This window comes from Triturus cristatus, chromosome 1_1 (assembly GCF_964204655.1).
Source record: "Triturus cristatus chromosome 1_1, aTriCri1.1, whole genome shotgun sequence".
NCBI classification, from domain to species: Eukaryota; Metazoa; Chordata; class Amphibia; order Caudata; family Salamandridae; genus Triturus; species Triturus cristatus.
Window position 1 is genome coordinate 8,226,248 of NC_140579.1, and position 24,652 is coordinate 8,250,899.

A 24,652-nucleotide genomic window follows, 5' to 3' on the forward strand; every position below is an offset into this window, starting at 1 on the left:
CCTATAACTAAACTGGAATTATTAGAAATGAAGAAAGTAGTACCCAGCCATGACAAGGACCCAGCAGGTTTCCACCGTGAGATAAAAGACATGTTACTCATGGGAGAGTATACCTACCCCGATATTATGAAAATATTAAAAGTCCTATTACCCGCCGGTGTTTACGAAAAACTCAAAGAAAAGGAATGGGAGGTGGGAGACCAAAAGATAGATTGGACAGCATTAGAAAACGAAGAAAAGGCCCGAGCTGCAGGAGCAGGGCTTGGGGAAAAGACTACAGCACTAGCAGGATTACTAATACAGGTACTGCCACGTTTATTAACTACGAAAAAGGAAGACTGGGGTGCAATCTCAGCCTGTAAACAAAAACCAGATGAAGACACTAGTGATTTCTATTCCCGATTTGAAAAATGTTTTGGTATAAATAGTGGCATAAAAGCCAGTAGCGAGTCATATCCACATCTGTTTGTGACAAAATTAGTTGAAAATTCTCTGCTACAAGTCAAGAATAGAGTATTGAAATTCGAAAGTACCTGGCAAGGTAATACCCCATCACAGATGTTACAGATGTTACAATATCACCACAATAGAATTAGAGAGGAACAAGAACAAGAACACGAACAAAGACGTATGAAAGATACAAAAATGAAAATGCTTGTTGCACAGTCAGTTCCAGCCGATAGTCATCAAAAGGGTGATTCCGCAGGTCCTGCGAAAGGGACATGCAACTATTGTAAACAACCAGGTCATTATATACACGACTGTCCAGTCCTGAAACATAATATTGCCACAGGTAGAACTCAGGAGAGACCACGTTTACCTAGACAGGATCAGAATCAACAACAAATCCCTCAGCATGCACAACCTAGGTTAGCTCCGCAACAACAAGCTCCGCAACAGGCAGCTCCACAACAGATCGTAGCACCACCACAAGCGCAGCCTATTGCTGCAACCCAAGCAACAACACAACAGATGTATCAGTATGCACAAACAGATTATCCCGATTATCAGCGATACTCATGAGATAGCCTAGAGAGGGAAGTTGGCTTACCCCTTATTGAGGTTCCAGTAGACCAAGAGGGACCTTATGTACATAGTGAACTATTAGGGGAAGACAGAAAGTTTTTACTTGATACAGGGGCAAGCAGAACAACTATAAGACGCAGTGAAGTTCCAGGGGCACCCCTCTCAGGCTCACAGAATATTTCCCTTGGATTCTCAGGAAAACCTATAATCAATGACGTAACACAACTTCTTCCACTTACAGTCGGTCCATTGACACGTACTACAGATTTATTGCTTACTAAATCATGTCCAGAAAACTTGTTAGGCATAAAAACATTGAAAGCTCTAGGAGCCATAATATGTTGTTCTCCGGAAGGAGTACGACTATTTTTACGTGACTTTAAAGGTCACTACGTATCCAGAGACATGGATCACCGACTGCAGAATTTACCTTCACATTTATGGGCACAAGGCCCCACTGATGTTGGTTGCATGAACATTACCCCATATCGAGTTACACTGAAAACAGGAATAGTACTACCACGAATGCGACAATACAAGTTACCACCAGATGCTGTAGTGGCTTTACTGCAAATCATTGACGAGCTCATTGCACAAGGAGTGGTTGTCGAAACCGACTCCAATGTATGTAATTCCCCGATAATTCCGATTCTTAAAAGAACGGATCCAAAAGCACCACCAGTATATCGACTAGTTATTGATCTGCGCGAATTAAATAAATGTATTGTACCACAATACCCAGTGGTCCCAGATATCTCTTCATTACTCACAGCTATTCACTGTAATTGATCTCAAGAATGCTTTCTTTAGTGTCCCAATAGATCCGGAAAGTCAATATTTGTTCGGTTTTAGTTTAAATGGACGAAGCTTTAAATTCACACGCGCACCTCAAGGATTTACAGAAAGCCCCAGCATCTATAGCCAAGCACTGAAACGAGAACTTGACAGTATCCACATGCCAGTTAACACTGCCTTGCTTCAATATGTCGATGATCTGCTGATCACCGCCCGAAGCGAACCTGAATGTGAAACAGCGTCACTGACGGTTTTGAAATTTCTGGCCGACAAGGGGCACAAGGTGTCCCCTTCTAAGCTGCAATTCTGTGTCCAGCGAGTTGTTTACCTTGGGCACTCGCTGTCCAAGGAGGGAAGGCAGCTTACACCCGACCGCATCCAGTTAATTGCTAACATGCCATCACCCAAGACACAAAAGGAGGTGCGGGCTTTTATAGGCCTCACTTCATACTGTAGGCAGTGGATCCCTCAATATGCATTTCTAGCAAAACCACTCATCCAGTTGACAACACAGGAGGCAGCCACGTCGACTGTCCTCCCTTGGACTCAAGAACATACACACGCCTTTGAAAGCTTAAAGAAAGCTTTATGCCAAGCACCTGTCCTAGCAACACCATGTTACAGTAAACAGTTTACACTCTTTGTTACAGAACGCGAAGGTACTGCTTTGTCAGTACTCACTCAGGAACAAGCAGGATCACACAAACCATGTGCTTATTTCTCTAGTACATTAGATCCAGTAGCTCAGGCACTTCCTGCGTGCCTGAAATCAGTGGCAGCAACAGCTTTAGCAATCAGACAAAGCGATGCCATAGTGTTAGGACACCAATTAACAGTACAAGTACCACACGCAGTAGAGGTTCTTTTGAACCGCACACAAACACAACACTTGACTATAGCAAGACTCACCGGTTACGAATTAACATTGTTTCAGCCACATATAGAAATCAGACGTTGTAATACGTTAAATCCTGCCACACTGTTACCAGTAGGCGGAACAGATCCATTGGCACATGATTGTGTCGAAGTCATTACTATCACGACGAAACCCAGACAAGACTTGACAGATATCCCTTTGTCAGATCCAGACTTGACATTGTATGTAGATGGGTCATGCATGAGAACAAGTACAGGAGAGTTAGTGGCCGCTTACGCAGTCACAACAGACAATGAAGTCATTGAAACAAACTGTATTAATACTTTGTCAGCTCAAGCAGCAGAGCTTATCGCTCTGACACAAGCCTGTTTTCAAGCCACAAATAAAAAAGTCAACATATACACAGATTCACGTTATGCATTCGGAGTCGTCCATGACTTCGGCGTACTGTGGCGAGAGAGAGGTTATTTAACTTCTCACGGTGCCCACATCCAACACGGACCCCTCATTCAAGCCCTATTAGACGCGATTCATCTACCTACTGCAATATCGATTATGAAATGCAAAGCCCACACAAAGGTTACCGATATCATTTCTCAGGGTAATGACCTAGCTGACAGAACAGCTAAACAGACTGCTCAGAATCAGACTCATACAACTGACACGACAAAGACAATAGTTCCGACACCAACACATTGTATGACAGTTAAGGATCCCGCCCTTGATGTAATTGACATACAGACACATGCTACACCAGAAGAAATAAAGAAATGGACTGAATTATGAGGGATCCAAACAGATCAAGGATGGATGACGAAGGAAAAATCTATATGGTTTCTTCCCGACTCAATGGTCCAAGTCATCATTAACACAATACATAGTCCAGCGCACCTAGGAGAAAAAGCTATGCTAGACAGTATTCAGCACATTTGGTTCAATAAACATTTACGAGCCGCAGCTAAACAAAAAGTTCGTACCTGTATGATATGTTGTCAGTTTAATCCAGGTAAAAGCATCCCCGTAGAGCAGGGTGGATTCCAAACTCCCGATCATGCTTTTGAAGTCCTCCAGATGGATTATATCCAGATGGAACGATGTCGAGGATTCAAATATGTTCTCGTAGTTGTCTGTGCTCTTTCCCGTTGGACAGAAGCATACCCGGTTTCAGATTACACTGCCCCGACTACTGCCAAACAGTTAGTTCGAGAATTCTTCCCACGGTACGGTTTACCACGTGTTATCTACTCAGATAATGGCCAGCCGTTCTCATCCGAACTAATGAAACACGTTTCCCTTCTATTAGGCTACCAATGGAAATTCCACTGTGTCCGACACCCCGAGGCGGCAGGTCTCGTGGAACGTCATAATCAAACTCTGAAAATTAGATTGTCCAAAATATGTAGAGAAAAAGGAGTCGATTGGATAGTAGCCTTACCAGTTGCGCTCTTTTACATGAGAATGGTAGCACATTCTCGAACAGGGCTATCCCCATACGAGGTGATCTTCGGTAGACCACCAAATATGTGGGGGACGCCTATACCTCGCAAAATCACTGATGTTGACTGTAATATGCTGACAGATTACCTGGCTTCCTTGATGTCTGCACTACAATCTTGTCGTTCACAGGTATCCGCAGCTTTTCCCGACAATACTGAGGTGAAGCCCCATGACGTGGTTCCTGGGGACCTGGTGCTGGTCAGGAATTTTGACCGGAAGACCCAACTGGATCCTAGGTGGAAGTCACCGAAGTTGGTTCTACTCACCACAAGGACAGCCGTGAAAATCGAGGGAAGGAAAGGGTGGTTGCACTTGAGTCATATCAAGAAATTTTATGGACTACCATCCAGTGTAGATACTCAACCCTGTATTCCCTCACAGACAGACTCAAAGCACCCCTTGACTGAATTAACAAAACCAGAACTTTACAAACTAAAATTGAGGTCTAGTAAGTCAGACAATTTGATTGTTTAAGTCCTCTCCAAGGTGAATCGGTTGAATTTGTCTCTGACATGTATCCTCTAGACCGGAATAGAGAAAGAAATCATCAGATGCAGCTCAAGAAGCATGCGTATTGTAAATCATTTCGTAGTCACTGCACAGTAACATTATTAATTTTGTTTTTTCTAAGTCTTCTGATCATCATTGTCAGCATCCTATTGCACATGTATTACCCTATTCTTAAACGTGCTTACAATATAACTGCAGAACATTCTTTCAGCGAATTACCTCCGCATGAGTTGTCCTATAGATTTGCGCTGCGCAACAACACATTCATTAGTATGTTACATCATTCCCATCAAACCAGCAATGCCACAAATTGTTGGATATGTGGCCGACTCCCTCCCTATCAGAACTATAAGGGAGTTTTGCCCCTCTTTCCCTATCCATTCACACACAATGGCTCCTGTGGAGCATGGTTTAGTTTGATTAATTCCCTAGATTCGAATTCCGCAGTTTATCAAGACAACTGGGTATGGGGAAACCTGAACTTAGTTTTGCTTAAAGTCTGCTACCCTAACAAGGAGGGACTTCCCAAAAGAACAGGAACTGATCTAGAAAATGAAGTATATGGATTAGGTAATTTTACACTTAACCTTATGATCCTGAACGTTGAATCTGAAGCTACACCAATCTTGCTCGCCATGTCAGTATTCCCAGTAAAAGGGGAATTATGTGTAAGAAAGAATGGCTCCATACACATGGGCCATAGTAAATGCACCGCTGTAATAAAATTCAGTGATCAAGGCAAGTCTACATTTAGAGCTTCTCGTCATTCCTACTTTATATGTGGCCAGACCGCATATATACGTCTACCTCTAGATTGGGATGGTACCTGTTATATAGCATTCCTTCTGCCACCTGTTTTCCTAGCTCCTCCTGATTATCATAGAAATACCCATTTAGTACACAATAGACAGCAGAGAGATCTCCCAATTGTTGATTACACTGAAACAGCATGGGAAAAATACACAGATTTCAATAAAGGTTTCTTTCCCTATATAGGTACAGTCACTAATAGTAAACTGATACGTAGATTAACCAGAACCCTTGAAGCAGTAGTGAACGAAACTATTTCCGCCTTAGGCAATTTAACAGAAGAGCAGTCTGCTATGCGGATTGTTGTGCTTCAAAATCGTCTTGTCCTTGACGTCATCCTGGCCGATAGGGGCGGAGCTTGTAGGGTCATCGGATCAAGTTGCTGCATTTTCATACCAGAAAATTCGCCGTCAGTATATAAAGCCATAACTCGCCTTCATAAGATTGTAAGCCAGATACACCAGAGTCCAGGCACCTGGACTTGGTCCGGTTGGTTCTGGGGCGTGTTGTCAGCCTGGGGATGGAGAATCCTATCCTTCCTAGGTATTGGCTTTCTCATACTATTCAGTTGCTGCTTATGTCTACAATGTGGGCCAGCGATTTGTGGTCTGTGTGCCACCTCGTGTATCCCACATCCAAGTTTTCGCTCAAGATCCCGGAAGAAGAAAGAAGAACAAATGATGCTATATGAACAGATCGATGGATTGATGAAGATCGATATCTCCTGAGGGTCCGTAGGGGACAAGGAGGGAATGAGGAAATATGAATTTTGTGATCAGTTATGTCCCCTATCGTAGACCCCAACGGCTCCATGTGCATGCTATAAGTACATGTATGTTCCCTCCTGCTCCAGTTTTAAAGACGCAAATATATGTGCGTCCACCGTCAACATGTCCTCTTTCAGATCCGCCATGAATGGGTCAGATATTCCATTCCTAAGTATGAAAGGCCAACGACTTTATGTGGTTCACTTTCCACATTTTACAGATTCAGGCAAGTAGGCCCGAATTCTGTCATCAAGCCTTTTCCTGCCTTCTGCCTCTGAAAGCTCCAGTCTGAGCCTGCATCTGTATCCATGAACTTTGTCCTACTCCCTGCGCGGCTAACGGTGCCTGATCCAGCCTGTCGCCTGCCAAGAACTGTATTTCACCTTCAAGATTATCTTCTCCGCTCCTCATCCGATGCATTCCTGTCTAGTAGTTTAGGTAAACATTCCTCCAGCTACCGCGCAAAGGGCCAGGCCTCGCTGTCCTCATGCAAGTAATTCATAGCCCCGTTACCATGGAATATTCCTGCCCCCTCGCATCTAGTGTAGACACTTAGACGCTTGTACACGCACTAACAGTCAGTATAGTCAGTATAGAATAGATTCTATCCTAAGAGACCTCTCTTTTTGGATAACACAGTTCTTTAAACATAGGATATTAGATATGATTTGGGATTAGGTTGACATAACCCCAGACTTCTGTATCCACATGTAGAGCTAAATGTCAAGTCTCCTTCACCCTCTAGTTGCACGTCAATCACACGTCATGCGGCTGCGCGCGCATCTCTGCCAAATATTTCTGCTGACATTGCAGGATTCTCTTATGGATCCACCCACTTGTGACATCATGTATGATGACGTTTATTAAATTACGCCCATGTATACGCCTCTATTAGCTACGTATGCACAGTTTATCTGTATTATCAACTGTTACGCCTCTTGCATCTGTTTCACTGTAATGTATTTTCTATAAAACTGCCTATCTGTCAATAATATATGCCCTTCCTTCCTGAACTCTCGTGGTGATGGAATAGAATGCCTACAATTCGAATTGTATTCCTTTGTATAGGAATAAAGCCTTTTAAAACCTCTAATACCACGGATTCTGCCTCTTATATTTACTGAGTTATTCTTAATAGACTTTACCGCATAAAAAATAGTACCGGTAACAAAATATTTACCACAGCCTCTCCTAAGAGCTGTGTGCGTCTGGGAGTGAATGTCCTAGGGCCTCTCCTAAGAGCTGTGTGCGTCTGGGAGTGAATATCCTAGGGCCTCTCCTAAGAGCTGTGTGCGTCCGGGAGTGAATGTCCTAGGGCCTCTCCTAAGAGCTGTGTGCGTCTGGGAGTGAATGTCCTAGGGCCTCTCCTAAGAGCTGTGTGCGTCTGGGAGTGAATATCCTAGGGCCTCTCCTAAGAGCTGTGTGCGTCTGGGAGTGAATATCCTAGGGCCTCTCCTAAGAGCTGTGTGCGTCTGGGAGTGAATGTCCTAGGGCCTCTCCTAAGAGCTGTGTGCGTCTGGGAGTGAATGTTGTAGTGCCTTTGTAAATGACTCTCTTGCTGTATAAGTGTCTGCATCCTTATCCAGATGACTGTATCAGTTGAAGAATAGCCGTGACACTGCATGTAATGCGGCGCATATGAGCCTACAAATCCATAAGAAACACACTAAAACTTGAGATGATATCTCTTATGTTTCATTATTCACATCATTGCCTACAACCTACTTACAGTCTATGTTAGGGGTGACTTGTATGTAGTAGAAGACAGCTTTTTGGTCTTGAAAATATGTTCTAAATGTCAAGTCTACATAACAATACCACTGCACACACAGGCTCTCCAGGAGCCGGTCTGAGACATGTTGAAAGGGAAAGGTGTCCGCAAGGCTGACTCGTTAGTGTCGGTTCCTCAGTATATATCTGAATGAAAGTGTTTGTCCCTACTTGGGTTTGTCTTCATATATGTAAGGAAGTGTATGACTGCCTCTCTTACTGAGTCTGTGGCTCTCTAAATGTACATGGCGATAATGCTGGACCATCTAAAAACAAACACAAAGAATTGCATAAACAACAAAAGAAATACAAAAAATATATTATTTAAAACAAAAAGAAAAGATACATTAAACAATACAGTAGTTCAACACTTTAAAAAAAAAAGGTTTAAATGTTTTTAGAAAAAGTTTCAAACCAAAAAAGGTTGTACCAAATACACAAAATTTCCAGACAAAAAATCAAATTGTCCAGATAGAAAGGACTGCATTCAATCTCTGCACACAACGTGATGGTGTCTAGAGGGGATAAGATGGATGCTTGCGGAGAGTTGTGCACAAGATCTGGCTGGAGTCCATGCCTCGTGACCAACCTGCACTACATGCCTGTGCACCGTGCACAGTGGGGTTTTCTATCTGAAGAAGGTGTTACACATATTACATTTAGAATATGATCACTTACAAAACAAAACAAAGGTTAAAGTGATGTTATACTTAGGTATGATAGTAAGATTTTAATATTTGGAAAAAACAGAGACATTCAATGAAAAAAACAAAGGTTAATTAAAGTGACTCTGGCCACCCCTGGGAAAACTTGTCTCCCCTACAGACGGCATTTTTTTCAGGTACCACTTTACTTTTGTGGTATCTCCAGCTCAAGCTTCTCGCCCAGGGTACTGTGGTACCAGGGCGCAAGTCCTGAAAAAAGAAGTGAGGGAACTAACCTAGTTAGGCAGTATGTAAGTGACATCAGGGCACGTGACATCATGGAGGCCTGAGTGTGAAATTCTGCTCCATGCGCAGTTTGTGGAGTTTTTCCCACTCTTGAGACAAAATCAGGAGCAGAGTTTTCCCCACTCATGCTCACCAACTTTAATTTGGTGAGTGCGAGCGAGGAAAACTTTACTCCCGGCCACCTCCCAACAAGATTTCTCAACGCGGTCGGTCGGGGATGGCCGCTACCGCTCACGTTGAGAAACTTTCTGTTCACAATGAGGAAGATGCCGCTCAAGCAGAACATCTACCTGAGCGGCAGAAGGAAGCAGCGCCCTCTCATTCTGCGCATGGTGCCGTTCGAGCTGCTTTTCCTGCCTGGGACAAACACCCAGAGCTAAAAAGCTGTGCGAACAGCGTGACCTACAGGAATAAGCAACCATAGGGTGGCAAAGAAAAAAAGGTTATAGTATCCTTGGAATTCAGCAATAAGACCCTAAGAAAAGGTTTAGGGCTCTGCATTAATGTTTTTACAAATTACGCTCTACCCCCAAAAATGTCACATCTACATTTAGCTGCTGACATCTCTCATGTTCTTATTGTTGGCATAACTATATTTAAACCACCCTCACATCCATCAGTGCAACCTGACAGCTCACCCTGGATTCCGTAACACCAGAATGCCCACACAAAGAAAGGACCATACATGTCAAACTAAGAGGTAACAGCTTCACATCAAAATAAGTGTGAGCCACACAGTATCCAAGGATGAGAAGGAAATGGTGCAATTCCAATCTCAATTCGCACTTTCAAGAAAATATTCCATTCAGAAGCAAATATTACCAGTTTGCATAGAAAAACTACCTAAGTGGGTAGATATAGGAACAATGAGTGACACTACAAACTACAGGCAGTAATAAGAATCTACACTTGGCTACTCTCGCTAATAAGACCTTTACATATCGTAGCTATGTTACACTGCCAACATTGTGCACCAAAGATGAACTACTTGTTTACAATAACATTGACTGTAACCTCATTCTACACATGCCATCCTATGTTATGTTAGGGCCATTTAGTATAGCGCAGCGACTTACTCCCGAAGAAGTATCTTGGTGCACAGTAAAGTAAGGACAGAGCAGCAATTCAGAGTAGCAAGGTCTTCAAATCTTTTCTGTAAGTTTGAAGGTCAGGATTGAATCCTAAGGGGAAGCGTGATCCAGAGATAAGGGGCAAGGTAAGAAAAAGGTTGGCCACCAGATCTAGAAGTTTGTCTCTGGATCTCAGATTTCTGCTAGGGCAGTAGTACGTGTGTTTCTCCAGTAGGCACACCAGACCCATGCCAGCCATAGATTTATGAGCAATACAGAGGATTTTAAACAAGGATCTTTTCCTGACTGGAAGTCAATAAAGAGCTACGAGCAAAGGAACAGATGGAGAGCCTGGGGAAATTTACTGACCAGGAGGGCAGCCGTATTGTGAATGACCTGAAGTTGGGAGAGGAACGAATCATTGCCCGCTAACAGTAAAGCATACCCATAGTTGAGATGACTCATTATAAGGACTTGGGTAAGAGTTCTCCTAGACCCTAATGGGAACCACTGAAATACTCTCCTCAGCAGGTGCATGGTGCCAACCAGGCACCGCAGATAAACATAGCCTAATCTCTCATCTAATCTGGACATGTTCTCGTCAAGAAGAACACCCAGGTTTGTAGCTGTCCTCCTGGGACAAGGCACTGATCCTAACTCGGAAGGCCACCAATCATCTGGCCAATATGCCTGAGTTTTTCCAAACTGCAGAATCTCGTTTTTATCTCCATTTAGCTGTCGGCAGTTCGAAGTCATCCTTGTGGCAGTTTTCCTCATGCAGTCGATAAACCTATTTTTAACATTGTCAGGAAATATTATTTCACAACCAAAGGACTTGACTATCTGGGCAAGGGGCATCACATAGATATTAAAAACACTGAGGCTCAAGGAATATTAGTTGGGGACCCCCTTGTCCAGAGGCATGATCTTAGATGAAAGGTCTCGAAGGAGACCATTTGGGTCCTGTTGTTTAAAAAGTCTTTAAGTCAGTTTAGGGTCTTCCCCTGGATGCCTACCTCATAGATTTTTTGAGCCAAGTATGAGAGACGGTGTCAAACGTGGCTGACATGTCAAGAAGGACCAGTTTACCTGTCATTCCTGCATCTACAGATAGTATGATAGAGGCGACTCCTGCCACCAACGCTGTTTTTGTGCTGTGAAAAGCTCTAAAGCCTGACTGTGAAGGGTCCAGAAGACGGTGCTCCTCCAAATAGGAGGAGAGTTGTTTATTCAAAAATGATTCCACAATCTTTCACAAAAAAAGAAGGAGTAAGATGGGCCGATAGTGGGCAGACTCCTTTGGGTCAGCTTTAGGTTTCTTTAGAATAAGTGACACCTGTGTGGATTTCTGCTCCAGTGGCAAAACATCTGAGCTTAGCAATAAGTTACCTAGAGATGTGATGGTGGGATTGAGTATGATAGACAGAGCAGTATTATATACGAGGAACTCTGACACCTGCACATGAGCAAAGAGCTTAAACATTTCAAGTAATGCTAAAGGATTTCTAGAAGAATTATTGGTTGGCAGGTCAGCAAAAGATGAAGCAGTGTTGTTGACAGATTTTTGTCTCAAAATGGTCTGCAAGAGTATCTCACAGAGCTTGAGGAGCTGGAAGAACTGAGGCATAAGCGGGGGCTGGTTACCATCGCCGAGACTTGAGTAGGCCCACGCACCCTGTGAGGCACAGGAGTTAAGGATGCCAGCGGAGCCCCTGGTTCCCTGCCTGGCCCTGATAACTGTGTCAAAATGTCACACTACTGACAGCTCTCTGACAATACTCACAGATAAGCAGACATTAGTGACAGCACTCTCACACTACTCTAATCCTGAACTGATAAGTAACCCCATGACCGCTCAGCCTGCCCTGACTTTTTAGATACCAGTGGATTGCATTCTGGGACTCGTAGTGTGGCTGTCACCATTGAATCCCGCAGCGCAATATACAGTTTATCAAAAGCCAAGACGGTAAAATGTCATGTCATAAATAACATAGGGTCAGTAGTCAGGGCGGATGCAGGCTTCATGATGGTGGCGCTCACAGCAAACATTCAGACACTCCCGGCGCACAGGCAGACACTCCTTGCTCTGCTGCACTCACTCCCCCCTCATGCTGCTCTGTCAAGTTAGTTTTGTTCCTAGCGCCAAGATGCCCTCTTGGGCGAACGGTGTATTGTCATAAATATGTCGTACTGCCTTACACCCACAGTAGAGACCCCGATACTCTCAGAGGTGGACACACGCAGCACAGGCTCAGACATTCTAGGGCCACCAATGGCGCAGCGCAAACTGATGCCGCCTGTGGAGGCGCAAAATGCGAAGAGGCCACCGAGCGTCTCATATGATATCTGACAGACATTCGTCAGCCTTGGGCTGAGTGGGGCCCCCTGAAAGTATGGGAGGCTCCTAAAGTGTTGCCCCCTGAACCGCAGGAGCTGTAGGGGCCTAGATTACACACCTGCAGGCACCCCCAGTACAGATTCCTAAATTCGTAGGTAAACTGCTGGCACTCCCAGCTCACATGCAGACACCCTTAGGTCATACATTGATACTCCCAGCTCTGCTGCGGACACGCCTTGCTCTGGTGCACACATTTACTTCCAGGTTAGATCAGTGGTCGAAGTGGGCGGGATCGGCAGGGCACAGCGTGCCCCTACTTCTTTAATTTTATAGATTCCGTTCCCCTACTTTTTAGGTCTCGCCTGGCCCAGCGCATGCGCTGGTCTGGCGAGACTTTTTGTGAGGGCTCAAAAAATGCTACCATGGCCAGCCTAGAGCTACAGTGCAGGTGCGCGGGCGCGCGCTTAGGAGCAGAGGCTGGCAAACCTCGTCACACTCATTAAGCGCCCGCAATCACTTTCACTTTCACCCGCGATCACTTTCGCGGCGCCCCTTTGATGTTCTCGTTTAAAGAACATCAAACATCAAAGAACATGTTGTTGTGTTAATGCTTTGCTGCGCCCGTTTGACTTACAATGTGCTTTCTCTTTCCACAAACTCGATGTTTGTGTTCCTTTATTTTGAGATGCTTTTAGTATTACTGTTTTGTGACTTAAAGAACATTAAGGAAATGATACAGTGAAACTGGACAACGTTCACAGTGTTTTTTTCTGATCGCAGCGGCTGCTTCATGTCCGTTGCACCATTCAGGGAGTCCTTTCGTTGGCGCTTTCATGGGGACATGATGAGGAAGCTGGAAACTTTTGGCACATTCTCTTTAAAAGCACAGCATGTTGGCGACTGGTTAATCGATTAGACGTATGTAGCGCTTTAGATCTCAAAGCGCTATGGTGGGTGCAGCAGTTACTACTCATGAAATATGGAGTGCAACTCACAAGGAGGGGGCAGGTTTGAGTGTACATTGGCTGCAATCGAACTCTTAAGATGATGGGCTGTGTGTATCCATTATCAGCACTCACTCTTCGCTAAGTGATCTTGTTTGTTTTGTTGTTGTGTTAATGCTTTGCTGCGCCCGTTTGACTAACAACGTGCTTTTTCTTTCCACAAACTCGATGCTTGTGTTCCTTTATTTTGAGATGCTTTTAGTATTACTGTCACACACACAACCACAACCACACACACAACCACACACACAACCACACACACAACCACACGCACAACCACACAACCACACACACACAACCACACACACACAATTACACACAACCACACATACAACCACACACATACACAGAACCACACACACAACCACAACCACAAACACACACAACCACACACACACAACCACACACACACACACAATCACACACAACCACACGCACAACCACACACACACACAACCACAACCACACACACAACCACACACAACCACACATACAACCACACACACACACACAACCACACACATACACACAACCACACACACACAACCACACACACACACAACCACACACATACAACCACACACACAACCCCCCCACACAACCACACACACAACCACACAAGCACACCCACAACCACACCACCACACCCAACCACACAAAACCCCACAACCACACACAACCACACACACAACCACACACAACCACAAACACACACACACACAACCACACAAAACCACACAACCACACCCAACCACACCCACAACCACACACACACAACCACACCCACACAACCACACACTCACCACACACACAACCACACACACAACCACAACCACACACACAACACATACAACCACACACACAACCACAACCACACACACAACCACACACACACAATCACACACAACCACACCCACACACACACAACCACACACAACCACACACACAATCACACACAACCACACACACAACCACACACACAACTACACCCACACAACCACACCCACAACCACACACGCACACAACCACACACAACCACACCCACAAACAACCACACCCACACACACACCACACCCAACTGCACACACCCAACCACACACACAACACACACAACCACAACCACACACAACCACACACAAACAACCACACACACAACCACACACACACACCACACATACAGCCACACCAAGCATTGGCATAGCCAATAGGTCTTGCCTTTGGGACCTTATAAGTGTTTAGCCAGGCAACAGTTGATATGGTTGCACCAAGGATATTGTGCTGCATAACTAAATACTTAGAAGGTCCCAAAAGCGAGACCTATTGGCTATGCCAATGCTTGTTTATTTTGAACATGCATCCCTGACATCAGAAATATCCAAGGCCTGCAGAGAGGGCTCGGCATTAGTGGCTGTTCGGGGATGGGCGGGAGCAGAGAAGGAAAAGTTCTCTGTCTCTTGCTTCCCGCCCATACGAGACAAGGACAGTGTCCCCTTCTGCTCAGCCCCTGGCACCTGCCTCCCCCTCTCTTTCTTACTCTTATTCCTTCTCTTTCTGTCTCCCTCCTCCTCACTTACTGAAAAGAGGAGAGAGGATGTGGAACATCAGCTTAAACTGATGACTTTGGTGCTGGAAACCAGAGTTCGAGCCTCGAGTTCGCGTCCACATCCTGTGATTCTGGGCAAATCACTTAATCTCCCCGTGCCTGAATGTGTAATGTAAATACAGTGCTCGTGTAAAGCGCTCCAATACCTTCGGGTCGAGTTCGCGCTATATAAATATGCAAAAAAAAAAACGTGACTCAAGAAATGGTTCTCACCCTCTCTTTCTTCCTGTCGTTCATTTGTTCCCCTGTTAAATGGATGTAAAAAAAAAATACTTTTGCTGGAAATGCCATTTTTGACATTTTTCTATTCCAAAGTGCAGCCTCGGAAATAAACGGTTCAAAATATGAAAGATAAATAAATAAAGCAAGACAGAGTGTTCTGAAAGTGGCCAGGTTGATTTTATTCAAACCCAAACACATTAGTGTCACTTTACAGAGTTTGCCAGTGAAGCGCTACTTTTGTTTTCTTGTCTTTCTTCGAACGACATCGTTCCTAACCCCCCCCCCCCCCCCCCCTCCAGGTGAACCAAACCTGGAGGTAGGTAGCTTAGTGTTCACGTATTTGGTCTCTTTAAATCATACTGCTAACGTTTTGTAAGCATATAAGCAGTGGACATTGAAATGGGCCCTTTCTGGGCCCCGTAGTTATGTCCTTAACTTTCCAGGCAAAAATACTCGTTGATTTCTGAATAACGACGGTAAAAGCGTTAAGTTCACCATGTTGTTCCTGCTTACATTTCACATGCTTTATTTAATCTTTCATTCCCTATGAGTGTTTGCTTTTTCCAGGATGTTGTTACTTTTTCCTTTAGGCAGCATATTGCTCTTGCCGAGTGCGTAATTTGAATTGAGTCGCATCCAGTTGTTTATAGCAGGCCAAATTGGATTGTAGTTGAAGGCAGTGTGAATTTCTCTCAGTGGGGCAGTATGGTGTTCAGTGAGGGAGAGGATGTCGCACTATGGCCAGAGCTGCAGAATTTGGAACTGGGGAACCAGGTTCAGCCTTCATGACCAGTCCCCCAGACCACTCTCCTGAGGGAGCACATTGCCATGCTAGACCTTAGAAGGCCCCGCAAAACCGGAGAAGCCCTGGTGTCTTAGCACCAGCAGGTGGACCCTAGCATTCTCTCTCTTTTTTTGATTGAGTGGACCCTAGCAGTGGCAAATGTGGGTTCACCTTGAAAAAGTTCACCTCCAGTCTTACAGGCAGGCCTACGAAGAAGCAGACCCTAGAGCAACAGTGACTCTGACACTGAGGTCACAGGACCCCCGAGAAGAGCTGGCTCTAAGGCGGTGCGACCGGTGTGACCACAACGGGCGCTGACTTTCAGTGGGGGGCGTTGTATATTATGGTTTAAAAAGCACTTGCTGCCTCCTTCCTGGCCTCCAACAATTTTCGGCAATAATAAAAATGTCATGATAACTCCGGTGAATAAACTTTTTCCTAGAGTGAGATCAGAGTTTTGTCTAGTGGAAGTTTTGACTCGGGGAAAGATAGCGCAGAGGGTTAATGTGCCTGCTGCAAAGAAAATGTACCATGCCCATCACAAAATGCACATAATGTAAATAGGTCAGTGGGTTATTGCTTTTGTCAATGAGATCCTTTTGCTACTTGAAGTTTATAAGTTAAAATCCTAACAAAGAACAGTGAGCTATTAACTTTCATCCTAGAGCTGCATACAATCTGCAAGGTATAAACTAGAGCTTTATGGTTTTTCCCTAAGCCTTTGATTATCCTAATGTTGCAAAAAGTGTTCATTTGGATAGAAATCAATAATGATTATTAAAGAGAACCCCCAATCATGGTATTAAGTTTTAAATTTTGAGTTTGTGTTTCTCCAGATCAATCACTATTAAACTATACTGCCTACTAATATGATTGTCATGTGACTCCTACATCTTGTAGTCCTTTGTCTTATGTAATATTTCCTATACAATGATTTACACACGTAAAATTGATTGTCGCTGTGTATATTGCTGACGACAGAAACTCCATGGCTCAGAAATAAATGGCTTGTGCTTCCATTTTTAAGCATATTTGGGACATTCTGTGATTAGAAACATATCCCACTGTGTGAATTTATTTTAATGTCAGTAACTCATATTAATCGTTAAATAATCATGTGTATCCATTGGTTGAATTACATAACATAATAAGCTGTAACTGGTCAGTTAAATGCCAAACGAATACTAAAGATTGGGATGTTTTGCCAATCCTGGCCACAAATCTAACTCCGCCCACTGACCCCATCCTCGGGTTATTCCCGCCCTCTTATTCTCCCCCCAAAGTTCCCCTACTATTTGTTTTCCACTTCGACCACTCGGTTAGGTGAAGACACCTCGGCGCTGCCGAACACGATCGCAGCTCATCTACAGACACTCCGTGCTCTGCTGCACACAGGCCCAGGTTAGAGGCATACACTTCAGCTCTGCTGCACACGATCGCAGCTCATCTACAGACACTCCCTGCTCTGCTGCACACAGGCCCAGGTTAGAGGCATACACTTCAGCTCTGCTGCACACGATCGCAGCTCATCCACTGACAGTCCCTGCTCTGCTGCACACAGGCCCAGGTTAGAGGCATACACTTCAGCTCTGCTGCACACGATTGCAGCTAATCTACAGACACTCCCTGCTCTGCTGCACACAGGCCCAGGTTAGAGGCATACACTTCAGCTCTGCTGCACACGATCGCAGCTCATCCACTGACAGTCCCTGCTCTTCTGCACACAGGCCCAGGTTGAAGGCATACACTTCAGCTCTGCTGCACACGATCGCAGCTCATCTACAGACACTCCCTGCTCTGCTGCACACAGGCCCAGGTTGGAGGCATACACTTCAGCTCTGCTGCACACGATCGCAGCTCATCCACAGACACTCCCTGCTCTGCTGCACACAGGCCCGGGTTAGAGACAGACACTTCAGCTCTGCTGCACACGATCGCAGCTCATCTACAGACACTCCCTGCTCTGCTGCACACAGGCCCAGGTTAGAGGCATACACTTCAGCTCTGCTGCACACGATCGCAGCTCATCCACTGACAGTCCCTGCTCTGCTGCACACAGGCCCAGATTAGAGGCAGACACTTCAGCACAGCTGCACACGATCACAGCTCATCCACTGACAGTCCCTGCTCTGCTGCACACAGGCCCAGGTTAGAGGCAGACACTTCAGCACAGCTGTACACGATCGCAACTCATCCACTGACAGTCCCTGCTCTGCTGCACACAGGCCCAGGCTCGAGGCATACACTTCAGCTCTGCTGCACACGATCGCAGCTCATCCACTGACAGTCCCTGCTCTGCTGCACACAGGCCCAGGTTGGAGGCAGACACTTCAGCTACACTGCACACGATCGCAGCTCATCCACAGACACTCCCTGCTCTGCTGCACACAGGCCCGGGTTAGAGACAGACACTTCAGCTCTGCTCCACACGATCGCAGCTCATCTACAGACACTCCCTGCTCTGCTGCACACAGGCTCAGGTTGGAGGCATACACTTCAGCTCTGCTGCACACGATCGCAGCTCATCCCTGACACTCCCTGCTCTGCTGCACACAGGCCCAGGTTGGAGGCATACACTTCAGCTCTGCTGCATACGATCGCAGCTCATCTACAGACACTCCGTGCTCTGCTGCACACAGGCCGGGGTTAGAGGCAGACACTTCAGCTCTGCTGCACACGATCGCAGCTCATCCACTGACAGTCCCTGCTCTGCTGCACACAGGCCCAGGTTAGAGACAGACACTTCAGCTCTGCTGCACACGATCGCAGCTCATCTACAGACACTCCCTGCTCTGCTGCACACAGGCCCGGGTTAGAGGCAGACACTTCAGCTCTGCTGCACACGATCGCAGCTCATCTAGAGACACTCCCTGCTCTGCTGCACACAGGCCCAGGTTAGAGGCATACACTTCCGCTCTGCTGCACACGATCGCAGCTCATCCACTGACAGTCCCTGCTCTGCTGCACACAGGCCCAGGTTGGAGACAGACACTTCAGCTCTGCTGCACACGATCGCAGCTCATCCACAGACACTCCCTGCTCTGCTGCACACAGGCCCAGGTTAGAGACAGACACTTCAGCTCTGCTGCACACGATCGCAGCTCATCCACAGACACTCCGTGCTCTGCTGCACACAGGCCCAGGTTAGAGACAGACACTTCCGCTCTGCTGCACACGATCGCAGCTCATCCACAGACACTCCTTGCTCTGCTGCACACAAGCCCAGGTTAGAGGCAGACACTTCAGCTCTGCTGCACACGATCGCAGCTCATCCACAGACACTCCGTGCTCTGCTGCACACAGGCCCAGGTTAGAGGCATACACTTCAGCTCTGCTGCACACGATCGCAGCTCATCCACAGACACTCCCTGCTCTGCTGCACACAGGCCCAGGTTAGAGGCAGACACTTCAGCACAGCTGCACACGATCGCAGCTCATCTACAGACACTCCCTGCTCTGCTGCACACAGGCCCAGGTTAGAGGCAGACACTTCAGCACAGCTGCACACGATCGCAGCTCATCCACAGACACTCCCTGCTCTGCTGCACACAGGCCCGGGTTAGAGACAGACACTTCAGCTCTGCTGCACACGATCGCAGCTCATCCACTGACACTCCCTGCTCTGCTGCACACAGGCTCAGGTTAGAGGCAGACACTTCAGCACAGCTGCACACGATCGCAGCTCATCTACAGACACTCCGTGCTCTGCTGCACACAGGCCGGGGTTAGAGGCAGACACTTCAGCTCTGCTGCACACGATCGCAGCTCATCCACTGACACTCCCTGCTCTGCTGCACACAGGCCCAGGTTAGAGACAGACACTTCAGCTCTGCTGCACACGATCGCAGCTCATCTACAGACACTCCCTGCTCTGCTGCACACAGGCCCGGGTTAGAGGCATACACTTCAGCTCTGCTGCACACGATCGCAGCTCATCCACAGACACTCCGTGCTCTGCTGCACACAGGCCCAGGTTAGAGGGATACACTTCAGCTCTGCTGCACACGATCGCAGCTCATCCACTGACACTCCCTGCTCTGCTGCACACAGGCCCAGGTTAGAGGCAGACACTTCAGCACAGCTGCACACGATCGCAGCTCATCTACAGACACTCCCTGCTCTGCTGCACACAGGCCCGGGTTAGAGGCATACACTTCAGCTCTGCTGCACACGATCGCAGCTCATCCACAGACACTCCCTGCTCTGCTGTACACAGGCCCAGGCTCGAGGCATACACTTCAGCACAGCTGCACACGATCGCAGCTCATCCACAGACACTCCCTGCTCTGCTGCACCCAGGCCCAGGTTAGAGGCAGACACTTCAGCTCTGCTGCATACGATCGCAGCTCATCCACTGACACTCCCTGCTCTGCTGCACACAGGCCCAGGTTAGAGACAGAGACTTCAGCTCTGCTGCACACGATCGCAGCTCATCCACTGACACTCCCTGCTCTGCTGCACACAGGCCCAGGTTAGAGGCATACACTTCAGCTCTGCTGCACACGATCGCAGCTCATCCACTGACAGTCCCTGCTCTGCTGCAGGAGATTTCAGGGCAGTTCTGTGCAGGTGCCGCAGCTGGTTAAGGTGGGCGGGGAGTAAGGAAGGAGGGACAGACACTCCTACTTCACAAACTGGGAGAAACGAAACTTAACTGAAACGAAACCTAACTTCAACGCTTCCTCTCGGGACGGACAGGAAGGAACATGGCGGCAGCAAACCAGCTCCGGAGCCTGAAGGAGGAGGCCGCCTGCTCCATCTGCCTGGAATATTTCACAGACCCCGTGTCTTTGGAGTGTGGACATGCATTCTGTCTGTCCTGTATCACTCGGTGCTGGGAGGGGCTGCAGACAGACTTCCCCTGTCCCCAGTGCAGGGAAATATCGCAAAGTAAAACCCTCCGGCCCAACAGGCAGATGGCGAACATGGTAGAAATCGCCAAACAGCTCCAGGTACCGAGTGGGACCCCCCAGGAGGCGAATCTGTGCCGAGAACACGAAGAGAAACTGAAACTGTTCTGTGAAGATGACCAGGAGCCCATCTGTGTGGTCTGCAGCATGTCACGTGATCACAAGCAGCACACGGTGCTCCCCATCCGAGAAGCTGCCCAGGAGTACAAGGTATGTGTGCTACAGAGCTGGGTCAGGGTGAGCTAGGCTGTAGGGCTCCTCATTCGAGAATCTGCACAGGAGCACAAGGTATGTGTACTACAGAGCTGGGTCAGGGGTGAGCTAGGCTGTAGGGCTCCTCATTCGAGAATCTGCACAGGAGCACAAGGTGTGTGTGCTACAGAGCTGGGTCAAGGGTGAGCTAGGCTGTAGGGCTCCTCATTCGAGAATCTGCACAGGAGCACAAGGTGTGTGTGCTACAGAGCTGGGGCAGGGGTGAGCTAGGCTGTAGGGCTCCTCATTCGAGAATCTGCACAGGAGCACAAGGTGTGTGCTACACAGCTGGGTCAGGGTTGAGCTAGGCTGTAGGGCTCCTCATTCGAGAATCTGCCCAGGAGCACAAGGTGTGTGTGCTACAGAGCTGGGTCAGGGGTGAGCTAGGCTGTAGGGATCCTCATTCGAGAATCTTCCCAGGAGCACAAGGTGTGTGTGCTACAGAGCGGGTCAGGGGTGAGCTAGGCTGTAGGGCTCCTCATTCGAGAATCTGCACAGGAGCACAAGGTGTGTGTGCTACAGAGCTGGGTCAGGGGTGAGCTAGGCTGTAGGGCTCCTCATTCGAGAATCTGCACAGCAGCACAAGGTGTGTGTGCTACACAGCTGGGTCAGGGGTGAGCTAGGCTGTAGGGCTCCTCATTCGAGAATCTGCCCAGGAGCACAAGGTGTGTGTGCTACAGAGCTGGGGCAGGGGTGAGCTAGGCTGTAGGGTTCCTCATTCGTGAAGCTGCCCAGGAGCACAAGGTGTGTGTGCTACAGAGCTGGGGCAGGGGTGAGCTAGGCTGTAGGGCTCCTCATTCGAGAATCTGCCCAGGAGCACAAGGTGTGTGTGCTACAGAGCTGGGTCAGGGGTGAGCTAGGCTGTAGGGCTCCTCATTCGAGAATCTGCCCAGGAGCACAAGGTGTGTGTGCTACAGAGCTGGGTCAGGGGTGAGCTAGGCTGTAGGGCTCCTCATTCGAGAATCTGCCCAGGAGCACAAGGTGTGTGTGCTACAGAGCTGGGTCAGGGGTGAGCTAGGCTGTAGGGCTCCTCATTCGAGAATCTGCCCAGGAGCACAAGGTATGTGTGCTACAGAGCTGGGTCAGGGGTGAGCATAGACTGTAGGGCTCCTCATTCGTGAAGCTGCCCAGGAGCACAAGGTGTGTGTGCTACAGAGCTGGGGCAGGGGTGAGCTAGGCTGTAGGGCTCCTCATTCGAGAATCTGCACAGGAGCACAAGGTGTGTGTGCAACAGAGCTGGGTCAGGGGTGAGCTAGGCTGTAGGGCTCCTCATTCGAGAATCTGCACAGGAGCACAAGGTGTGTGTGCTACAGAGCTGGGGCAGGGGTGAGCTAGGCTGTAGGGCTCCGAGAATCTGCCCAGGAGCACAAGGTGTGTGTGCTACAGAGCTGGGGCAGGGGTGAGCTAGGCTGTAGGGCTCCTCATTCGTGAAGCTGCCCAGGAGCACAAGGTGTGTGTGCTACAGAGCTGGGGCAGGGATGAGCTAGGCTGTAGGGCTCCTCATTCGAGAATCTGCCCAGGAGCACAAGGTGTGTGTGCTACAGAGCTGGGGCAGGGGTGAGCTAGGCTGTAGGGCTCCGAGAATCTGCCCAGGAGCACAAGGTGTGTGTGTTACAGAGCTGGGTGGGGTGAAACCAGCACACATGGCCCTCCCAGAGGCGGCCAAAGAGTGCGAAGTATGTGTGCTTTAGAGGTGGGTCAGAGGCAGATGCGCAACTAGAGCCACATTTCGGGGGTGGGGGGGGGGGAGGGTAATTCTTCCAGCAGCAGGCAGAGTGGAGATGCAGGGCCTCTAAGAAGGGGTAAAAAAAACAACAGACCCTCGTTATCAAGCGAATGGTCTTTTACAGACCTGTGAAGTGCTCGGTGCGGCTGCCAGCTCAAATAATGTCTGTGTGAGTGCCCGTGAAGCTGTGTCAGCCCGGGCTGACACCCACGAAGGGGGTGGGGGGTGGCTGAAGCCCTTTGACCCCTGTGGGCGGTGTGCGCCTGGTCAGAGGCAGGGGTAAGCTTCGTGCTACTCTCCAGTCGAGAGTCTGCCCAGGATCACAAGGTGTGTATTCAGTAGATCTAGAGATGGGGTGATCCAGCCTCATACTGTACTTACGGTTGCCAACTGGCATGACCAATAGTTTATTATGCAAAAACCAAAGGAAATGATGGACGGAGTGTTGAACATTGCAAGCACTCACCCCCAGTCAACTGATCTGGGTTTAATCCATCACCATTCTTTAGCCCACTCTGCCACCCCAGTTCAGACATGGCCATATGCAAATCAGTCTGACCCTGTGCCTCATGGGAACAGTCCAGCCCGAACTGCCAAGCCATGTCTTCCCTGGACCGGAAACAAGCTTCCTAGGACCGGTTTCTGGCATTTCAGCCGTCTTCAGCCAGGCTTGCTTGAATCCAGTGGCAAAGTGAGCAAGGGACTCACGTCTGAGCATACCCTGCCAACTTATGGCGAACAAAGCAAAAACCAAAGGAAATGATGGACGGAGTGTTGAACATTGCAAGCACTCACCCCCAGTCAACTGATCTGGGTTTAATCCATCACCATTCTTTAGCCCACTCTGCCACCCCAGTTCAGACATGGCCATATGCAAATCAGTCTGACCCTGTGCCTCATGGGAACAGTCCAGCCCGAACTGCCAAGCCATGTCTTCCCTGGACCGGAAACAAGCTTCCTAGGACCGGTTTCTGGCATTTCAGCCGTCTTCAGCCAGGCTTGCTTGAATCCAGTGGCAAAGTGAGCAAGGGACTCACGTCTGAGCATACCCTGCCAACTTATGGCGAACAAAGCAAAAACCAAAGGAAATGATGAACGGAGTGTTGAACATTGCAAGCACTCACTCCCAGTCAACTGATCTGGGTTTAATCCATCACCATTCTTTAGCCCACTCTGCCACCCCAGTTCAGACATGGCCATATGCAAATCAGTCTGACCCTGTGCCTCATGGGAACAGTCCAGCCCGAACTGCCAAGCCATGTCTTCCCTGGACCGGAAACAAGCTTCCTAGGACCGGTTTCTGGCATTTCAGCCGTCTTCAGCCAGGCTTGCTTGAATCCAGTGGCAAAGTGAGCAAGGGACTCACGTCTGAGCATACCCTGCCAACTTATGGCGAGCAAAGCAAAAACCAAAGGAAATGATGGACGGAGTGTTGAACATTGCAAGCACTCACCCCCAGTCAACTGATCTGGGTTTAATCCATCACCATTCTTTAGCCCACTCTGCCACCCCAGTTCAGACATGGCCATATGCAAATCAGTCTGACCCTGTGCCTCATGGGAACAGTCCAGCCCGAACTGCCAAGCCATGTCTTCCCTGGACCGGAAACAAGCTTCCTAGGACCGGTTTCTGGCATTTCAGCCGTCTTCAGCCAGGCTTGCTTGAATCCAGTGGCAAAGTGAGCAAGGGACTCACGTCTGAGCATACCCTGCCAACTTATGGCGAACAAAGCAAAAACCAA

The 24,652-nt window shown here is 47.9% G+C and overlaps 1 protein-coding gene across 2 annotated transcripts in view; it reads left to right on the forward strand.

The window, feature by feature from the left end:
* The first annotated feature begins 20,705 nt into the window (after positions 1-20,705).
* The window catches only part of LOC146869098 (E3 ubiquitin-protein ligase TRIM39-like), a 185,878-nt gene continuing 181,931 nt past the window's right edge, over positions 20,706-24,652 (forward strand). For both annotated transcript variants that reach the window (XM_085603632.1, XM_085603794.1), the window contains exon 1: positions 20,706-21,143. In XM_085603632.1, the coding sequence (XP_085459758.1) occupies positions 20,730-21,143 (414 nt within the window). In that variant the 5' untranslated portion in view covers positions 20,706-20,729. The remainder of the gene's footprint in view (positions 21,144-24,652) is intronic.